The following is a 9,076-nucleotide window of genomic DNA, read 5'->3' as shown; positions in this document are numbered from 1 at the left end:
TCTAATGATACTGTTTCACACTGAGCGTGCGGATGTAAACTTAACACAAAACAATGTAACCGTCAGTGTTGTGGGAATCTGACACCCTTCGCAAAACACCATCCCCCGGTTGTCAATCAAACGGTTTCCGATATAAAATTTGTCCCATTCGCTCTGCTTTTTTAATTAATATGCATAGTTAATGAGCAGTTTTACGCCAGACAGCGGTAAAATGGCAGCTTGCTGCAATAACCAAAATCACTATGCATGGATGACTGACATATTGTTTTGTGTATCATCATTACTCTCACTTTCCAACTTCTATCCATCCATGGAGGATATACACTGGTGACCTCCCCAGCTGTCGGGGGAACTGTTGAGGCTGCTGAGATGACTTGTTAGGACGTACTCACTGTGTCCAGCTGCCTGACACGACATAACCTCCCCAGACACATTAACTCATTTACAGTATTTACGTTTATGTATGGTCCTCAAGGATTTGTACCTGCAATCTGTATCTGTAACGTACCTTAGCAGCGTGCATTAGAGAATACACTACCTGCTGGTTTTAAACTTTGCATTTTATATTGATTTTTAAAAATGTATTAATTGTTGAGCGTAAAATTTGGATTTGCTGGTAGCCAAAATCTGCAGTTCTCCCGTTTCCTATATTTGTGGCGGCTGTCAGTAACCTGATCACCTCCGCCAAGGATGTTATGTTTTTACCTGCGTTGGTTTGTTTGTTAAGTCCGTAGGATTCCCATGGAAACTTACGATATGGTATATGCAAGGGACGAACCATTTAAATTCTGTGACGGATCAGGATCAGGGGACGGATCCAGGATTTATCCATTTTTTTCTCTTTCTTTAACATTGTGAGATTTTCAACATTTTGCTTGATTTCTCAGAGAATTACACATCACATATTTAGGGAGTTGGCATTGATAAGTGTGTGCAATTTTCTGCAGATCCCAATAAAAAATCTAGATCTAGTGGATATAAATGTGGCTTCATAGGGCTGTCGGCTTTCTTCAGCGGCTGTGTGGTCTAGAAGCCTGTAACCACCACCAATGCGTAGCTGAGAAGCGTAATGTGGCCTTAGCTGTAAGCCTTGTTTTCATTTAAGGGGACTGTGGGCTTTTGCAGAGATATGGGCTTACTGAGGGCAATTTAGTTTTGGTATAGAACTGAATTGACTCGATAGCGAATAAATGTAATGTTGAACTAGTCATTTAATGAGATACTGAAGTGTTGATAAGACTGTTAAAAAGAGCACACGTTCCTTTCTGTTCCAGCCGCTCTGACTGATTCATGAAGGAGGAAGAAATACAAAGGATACAACATATTTCATTTGATATGATGTTATTAAATACTCAATATTCAATATTATATATTTTTTTCCTGCAAGAATTTTCATTGGCATCGATTTCACAATTAATTAATTAGACGCTTCCACTTAAAATATAGATATTATATAATATAATAATATTTTGCCCATAAAATCGGTGCTGCTGATGTTGCAGGATGGGTCATTACGCCAATGTCACATCAAGCCTCTAAAAAATTGGCTGTGCATACAGAAACAAGGCCCCCAACTGACTTAATACTAACTAATCTTTTTTAAGTTTTAAAAAACTGGGTCTTAAGAAACATCCGAACAGCAAGAGAGCCGGGGCGATTATGCCGATGTTAAGTTTAATACCCACACTCCTGCCAAGACAGGAAAAGCAAGGGTGGAAAAGGGACAGCATTTCTGGCAGCCCTTCATCAAAAGCATAAAGCAGTGGCCACAAGGGGAGACGTAAAGAGATTAGAAGAGCTATTGACATTTCCCCATAGCAAGGAATGGGGTGTCGAAAAAGCAGCGGGGATGATAAGGTGTACAGGCATTCAGTCCCCCCTCTCATGTTTTATGTATCTGTGATCACAACTGATCGTGAGAGAAATTAATCAATAACAATGCCGCCGGGATGTGTGGATGACACATGCCACTGCCCACCCCCACCCGCCACCTTGTGCCGCCGCCGCCGCCGCCGCCACCTCCGCCACCTCCGCCTCCTCCTCCTCCTCCTCCTTCAGTACTCCTTGCCACACTCCTCCATTCTCCACCCTCCCTCTTTCTCCTCACCCCATCCATTTTGATTCGGGGGGCCTGTTGTGCGCCGTGTCTAGGTGAGGGATTTTTACATCCCCGGCGTGCTTGGAGGAACTCCATATGGCCGGGATCAAAGGTGTTGCTGGGTGCATGGTTCTGCTTGGTTGCCAGCCACCGCCGTTAATTAGAAAACAAGATCAGAGGCGGTATTAAAATCCAATTAAGCCCGTATGAACAGATTGCCAAGTGATGTTCACTAATGCATTACTGAGCACCATGCAAATTTTAGTGGCAGCATTTGGCTTTATGTTATGTGTTTGTGTCATTAAGAGTGTGTGTGTGCGGGAGTGTGTCGCTGCACGTGTCACTTGCTGGCGATCCAAGGCTCTGTGACATTGCCTGATCTTTTCCCTGATACACAGCTCTAATCTCATATAAACAATCAGCTAAAGCTCCGCAGAACAACAAACACCTATCCACACAATAAGATTGGATGATATTGCTTCTTACAATTAAAGCATAATTGAGAATGCTGAATTATTGATCCATCATAATTGAGTTCTCTTCATTTGATTTGTACGAGGAACTAATACAGCACACGGAAAATCCAGCAGATTTGGATAAATTGCCTCGGAGTGTTCGGGTTTGATACAAAGTTTGATACAGCCTTTCCATTCGGTCTCAGTGGCCACTCAAAGGCACGGATCACAAGAGGGACAGGAGCTTTCTGTTTAAAGCCATCTTAAACGTGGAGATGTCTGTCAGCAGATAAAATTAAACCACGTTAAGGAATTGGATGAGGCACATTAAAATGCGTACATAAAATCATCCTGCACAATAAGTGCCTATTTAGTCCGCGAGTTTCATTCGCCACCGCAGACAGACAGGGCATCTGTACCAAAGACTGACAAGTGGATGCAGCTGGTGGCCTATGGCCCGAAGCATCCACATTATCACAGACGAGGGGCTGTTAATGTTGGGCTGAATGGAGCCCCTTTTGAGATACAAAATAGCATTCTGATTAGAAAGCCAGGAAATACACATGTGAAGTGCCGGAAACCGTCACAATGCAGAGCCACGGCACATTTGGCACGGTCTCAAGCTGCGTATATAGAGGAGTACGATTTTAATGAAGGGATGTGCCACCATCAGACACATTCAGATCTCTCACCCAGTGTTTTTCAGGATATGCTCTTCAGGTTTTGGGTTCGATCAGTATTTTCTAATGAGACAAGAAACCGTGGACTCGTCGTTTTAAGGTTTACAGAGATGATTTCACTACATTTGTTCGTAGTTAAAAAGGTTTCCGAGATCTAATGTTTACTCTCCCGGGGGAGCCACATGTCAGACCTCTTTTGGCTTTTTGGACCGTGCCAGCACATTACATCTCGCTGTTGCTGTGACTTTTTATTCCTCCTTATGAACAAACGGTTGAACAATTAAATTAAAGATGAGCTGAAATGATCTGCATCATCTGCATTACAGAACTGGGCAGGTATTTGACCAACAGTAGATCATTCAGAAGAACAATGAAGTGCTTGTACATGGATCTTGCCTAGGTATGGTAAATAAGAATAGGATATAGTTCAGAGCAACAAAAACACAGACGAGGGAGGATTTAGTTAGGCTGAAAATAAAATTGCGTAATGTAATATACCCGACTATCAATGGGCAGACAACAATGAGACAACTGAGTCAGCTTTGATACACTGGCTGCGGTTGGAGAGTCAAAATAACCTCCTTTCCTTACCACTGTTCGCTGACCTCAGTGGAAAACATCACACGGTCAAGGAATGACGTGAAATCTGACTCAATTTACACAGAAAGTAACAAAATACATTTTATCGAAAAACAAAATACAAAACAAACAGGAAAAGAAATGATGAAACAATAACGTGAGGAATATACGTGGAGAAAACCTTATATCATGCATTCTGCAATCAAGGGATTGAAATAACTTTTACATTAGTATTTAGTTCTGATGATGCCATTGTGAACAATACGTTTAATTCGCTGGTTGTTCACCAGACAGATGTGACTGAGAACAAATCCGGGGCTCAGAGCATCATGTGAGGATTCTGGATCGTGTCATGAGAACAAAACAGCTGCTCTGTTTTTGTTTTTATATTCACGTGTGACCGTCCAGGTGCAACTACAATGTTAAGTCGCTTTAAATGTTGCTGCTGCAATGAATTGGGGGATGACATTTTCTCCGTCTCTTACCTCAAGGATGATGCAGTGGTTCCAATGCGAAAGGAGATAAAATATTCGAAGAGCTCTTATTATGGCGGCCGCAGACAATGTTCCGGATCATTTCACTCAGTTAGGAAGGTTTCTAAGCAAAATGGACTTCTCAAACGCACCCGCTCACTGTTGGAGTTGTGGCTTCATTGATCCACCGTCCTCGGGATTGATGGCAGCTGTGCATCATCAACACGACACGTTCTCATTGGTCTGAGTAGGTCACTGCTACATTTATAAACCTTTGACAGAGGAACAGTGTTTGTAGAGCTGTTTATTCACCATGATGGCTGTTTGGGCCTGCTCAGGGTAAGTCACTGTGTCTGTGATGCTTTGACAGATGTGATTGGTCGCTGTACTTATGCTTTGTCTCTTTATTTTAGTAGGGCTTTGCTCCTTGTTCTGCTGACTGGTGCAAGTTACTGCTACCCTGCAAATAAAGGTAAAATCCCTGTCCTCCAAATTTTTCAGCTGGTTTTGTGACTTTGTATTCATTTCTCTTGCTCCCTGCAGGTTTTGATGCCGGCTCCGCCTATGGCAGCAGTAACCGTGCAGACCCGACGTCTGCCGGCTCCAGCTGGGAAGGGCCTTCCTCTGGATATCCAGATTCTGGTGCGAGGGCTGCTGCTGCTAAAACCCGTCCGCAAACCGCTTCACGCAAAGTGCCAAAGTACTCTCAGCCCGGTGTTCAGAACAAACATCAACAAGACATCAACTGGTCAGGTGCACCTCCCAGTCCTTTTTCTTCTGAGGAAAGACCCAGTGCCCGCCGCTTTGCCTCCAGTAAACCTGAAGCACTTGGCTCCAGCTATGTGGGTCCACCTGCTCCTCCCCAGTTCCAGGCAGGTGAATTGTCTCACACAGAGACCAGCCACGAGAATGGCAACTACGAATCTGAGACGGAAGAGCGAGGCATCCCACCACGACCTCCAGGTGTCGCTGTTGCAGATGGACCAGTGCCTAATGGTGAACTCCCATCAGTCCCTGGTGGAGGACGGGTTGTGTATCCTTATTCGATAGACTACATGTTCCGGATGGGCCGGTATCCTCCAGGCACACTCTCTCACTTCACCGACAGCTTTGAGAAGGGGAGGGACTCCTGGCAGGACTCACACCAGATAAGATACAACTATCCTGCTAAGCCCCGTACTCTGCAGGCTGAGACCATCCCCATTGACTCTGGAGCACCTCGGCGCAATAAGCGTCCAAGCCGACCTGTGAAGCAGTCTGCTGGGAGTGCTGGCTATGGTCAGACCAGTGCGGTGAATGGACAAAAACAGCCCTACAGAAGAGTTGGGTCCAGCAGGATGACACAGCCCAAGCATGGTTAAGGTTGAAGACCAATTGCTCTGGTTGTTTTACTGCTAAGTTCTAGTCAAGGTTTCTGGTGCTAGCAAATGATTGAACTCAATAGCTGCAGTTTGTATCTACGGAACATGCCAGATTTCTCCATCTTTGTTCCAACTTCAATAGCAATGAGCTTTAATGGTAAGATTATGCTAGTCTTGTGTTTACACCATGTTTAAATGGAAAATAAACCTCAATAGTACAAATGGCATCCATTGACTCCAAACGTATATCTTTAATGTGGTAATGTGGAGCCATGAGGCCTCTGCTGTGTGCACTGGCTCAAAATGGCAATGGACGTGCTCTGTCAATCTATAAATTTGTCTTTGCTATTAATCCACAATGTTTGCATGTTTAAAAATACGAACTCACATTTACACACACACACTGAAACAAGTGTCCACATTGTCCAATTTCAGAATGGGTTCAATTTGTTTTTTTTTTCACCCCTGGTCTAAGGTGACTTGAGCGGTTCAGGATGAATTGGCTCAAAAATATGAAAATGTCTGTAGCAAATCGAACTGCACCACTGAAATTCTTAAGTAGCCTTGGACTTGATCAGGATAATTTTGTCTTTGGTTTGAAATAGAGTTGATAAAACTCCGGCTGCAGTGTGTAAGGTTTTTATTGGAAGACTAATTTTAAAACTCATTTGACAAATACGAACTTGGTGTGCAAAGACATTGCACGTCATGTGAACTCAAGTCAAACTCTGCTCTTCCACCTGCTGCGATGCATTACTAATCCTATGTCTTATTAATGAATCAGCACTTCAGGTTTTCAAATCCAACTCAAGCATCAGATGTGTGTCACCGAATCATCTACTGAAGCCACTTAAACATTAATAAAAGCTGTACATTCTCTAAACATCTGGGGGGTTGAGGGGTGGAAGCTTTTAAAGTCACTTTTTCCCATGCTGAGAATTAAGAGGTGTTCATAAACAAACCCCACCGTCTTGGGCAGGCTTGATGTATAGTTTGGTTTGAGCTGTGGCTCAAACAAGGGGGAATCAATATCCAATCTGTTACAGTGACATTTGCTGATGTCATTAATGGACAGTGGGCATCCTAATTCATATAACAAATCACCTCCGAAAGACTCTCCATTGATCTTTAATTAGAAGCTGCTGTTAATCACCTTTATGACTCTCCTCAGTGGCACCATAATGGTTTCTGCAGTGAAGCCACGGCAGCATCAGCAGGATGTGTTTGCTGTCAGTGTTTATGTACAAAGCACCACACCGTTAATGGACCCTGTTCCAATATTTTTTCCGAATATTTTACAATCGTGACTTTTAATCCAGCTTGGGCCCCAGAGAAGAGGCCAAATACGGAATCGTCATCTGCGACTGAAAATCCTTTCTCTAAATGGTCTTTTCAGGCATCGGGACAAAACAATGACCCGCAGGAGAGAAATGGCAATTACTTCTGGTAAGGTGGCCACTTCACACACCTGTCACAACACAGATGAACCCATCATAAAAGACCAGTGGAGAGGGACAAAAATGCAGGGGGTCTCCCTCGGTGACCCTTCAGCTTTCATAGTCTCCCCTCTTTTCCTGCTCGACTATTAAGACATAAAGGGGTCAGTCCCCAGACGGCTCCTTCCTCTATCCCTCGCTCTCACACTCATCACGGCTCATGCTCCCCAACCGGTGGCCACTGAGCCTCGACATCAACATTATTATTGTATCCAGTTTTTTTTCTCAGAAAGCTCCACCTTCCCCAATTTGGATTTTGTCTGTTACGGTTTACATTGTGATTTTTAGGTTTTCATCATTTTAATGATTGTCCTTATGAACAGTTTTCTCTTTCAATCATGAGATCTTATAAACAGAAGATGATTTTGAGATATAACATGTGATGCGCAAGTGCAAGTAGCCTTGGAAGTGATCAGGATGATTTTGCAGCTCCTTGATTAAAAGATGAAATAGTTGTTCGTGATGGCTTTTCCAGATTCGAGGGACCCAATGTTTTTTTTTTTCGCAAGAAGTGACGATCAGAAAACCATCCTCAATGCTCCATCAATTTTATCCTTGAATCTTTTGAACAAATGGAATAAGCTACTTCCAAATCGTTTGAATGATGTGAGGCAGGGCTTTAAAAACATTATGTGAAGCATAAAAGGAAAGGAAAAAAAAGTTGATATACATTTTGCCATATGCTGTGATTTGGCATCTGGCATCCTCCTGTGCGACTAGATGTGAAGGTGGAATGTGGTTCGACTTAGCCATGCGGCAAATGTGGCAAAAGTCGGCCTAAACAAACATGTATTTCAGATGTGTGGCTGTAAAAGGCACGGCCAGATGAGGAAATAATTTGCTCATAAAATTCATAGATCTTCATACGTGATTGTTATTCCTTCCAGTGCTTTACGGCGCCCTCTTAAAATAATGGAACAGGAAGAAAATCCCTTGGGTAAAAAAGTTTTGTCGTTCACATGTGTGATTTCTTTTGATTAGATTTGGTCATTTATTGTACCTGATTATTTGTCTAAGCTGCACACGCTCAATTTGAAATTTCCTTTATTCTCAGAAACATTTTTTTGCATTAGAATACTTGCGTTATGAAAACCATATCATTAAGTACACCACAGATATGGTGAATTCCATTGCCATGTAAAACTTTTTTTTCCTCCATAAATGCAGGGTATGCACAGACCAGTGTTAAAAATCTACCCCCAGCCATCGTGAACGGCCCAATTGCCTTGTGATTAACGCACAATAAAAGAATGCGATGGCTTAAAGAAGCAGCAGGAAAAGCTGCCCAGTGAAAGATGGGTGTACGCCGCACTCTATAATTAAGCCAGTCTGCACTTGATGAAAGTAGATCACACTGGCGGGCCACGGCTTCACAGCCAGTTTGTTTTTACGACATAATTACAGTCCAAATCAAATGAGAAGATTTAATATTGCACCACGACAACCATGTGTCCAATGTCAACAATGACACTGACCCCCCTGAGGCAAGGTGTGTGTGTGTGTGTGTGTGTGTGCCCGTGTGTGTGCGTGTGGGAGATGGGGGGGGGGGCAGGTCAGGCGTCAGGAAGCCGACAGCAGAGAAGCCTCCCCACCGCGGGAGCTATCTACCTGTGTCTGGGCCCACCTGGGAGGTCTGACACCAATGGAATTACACTGACAGTGGGACAGAGGGTAGGAGAGAGAGAGAGAGAGAAAAGAGTTGTCTCTGAAATAGAAGGAGGAGGAGGAGGAAGAGTGGGGGGACACGAGGGAGGGAGACGGAGTCATGCGGAGAGAAAGTTCATCTGAGAAGAATCTATCTATTAGAAGCAGGTGAGGGAGGGGAAACAAAAAGCTGAGAGAGGAAAATAGATAGGAGAGAAGTGGGTGAGCGAAAGTGATGAGGAGAGCAAAAGGAAAGAAGAGAGGGAGAAGCGGCAGACTTGGATATGCAG

At 43.6% G+C, this 9,076-nt stretch overlaps 1 protein-coding gene across 2 annotated transcripts; it reads left to right on the top strand.

Moving 5' to 3' along the window:
* Nucleotides 1–4,583: 4,583 nt before the first annotated feature.
* On the top strand, nucleotides 4,584–5,873 carry LOC118099571. 2 transcript variants are annotated; one of them, XM_035144235.1, is made up of 3 exons: nucleotides 4,584–4,624; nucleotides 4,699–4,757; nucleotides 4,829–5,873. In XM_035144235.1, exons 1-3 carry the CDS (start codon nucleotides 4,599–4,601, stop codon nucleotides 5,644–5,646), a joined length of 903 nt encoding a protein of 300 aa, XP_035000126.1. In that variant the 5' UTR covers nucleotides 4,584–4,598; the 3' UTR covers nucleotides 5,647–5,873. The 2 variants fall into 2 exon arrangements, with proteins under 2 accessions (XP_035000126.1, XP_035000127.1); XM_035144236.1 differs by having other exon boundaries at nucleotides 4,594–4,624; nucleotides 4,702–4,757.
* The last annotated feature ends 3,203 nt before the right edge of the window (nucleotides 5,874–9,076 follow it).

This window comes from Hippoglossus stenolepis, chromosome 20 (genome assembly GCF_022539355.2).
Source record: "Hippoglossus stenolepis isolate QCI-W04-F060 chromosome 20, HSTE1.2, whole genome shotgun sequence".
NCBI lineage: Eukaryota > Metazoa > Chordata > Actinopteri > Pleuronectiformes > Pleuronectidae > Hippoglossus > Hippoglossus stenolepis.
This window is presented reverse-complemented; position numbering and strand designations above follow the sequence as displayed.

Bases quoted from the DNA above. Each gene is read 5' to 3' on its own strand.
- LOC118099571 (XM_035144235.1), top strand. From the start codon at position 4,599: ATGATGGCTGTTTGGGCCTGCTCAGG. The intron at 4,625-4,698 runs GTAAGTCACTGT...TCTTTATTTTAG, and splicing joins GCTGTTTGGGCCTGCTCAGG to TAGGGCTTTGCTCCTTGTTC. The intron at 4,758-4,828 runs GTAAAATCCCTG...TGCTCCCTGCAG, and splicing joins CTGCTACCCTGCAAATAAAG to GTTTTGATGCCGGCTCCGCC.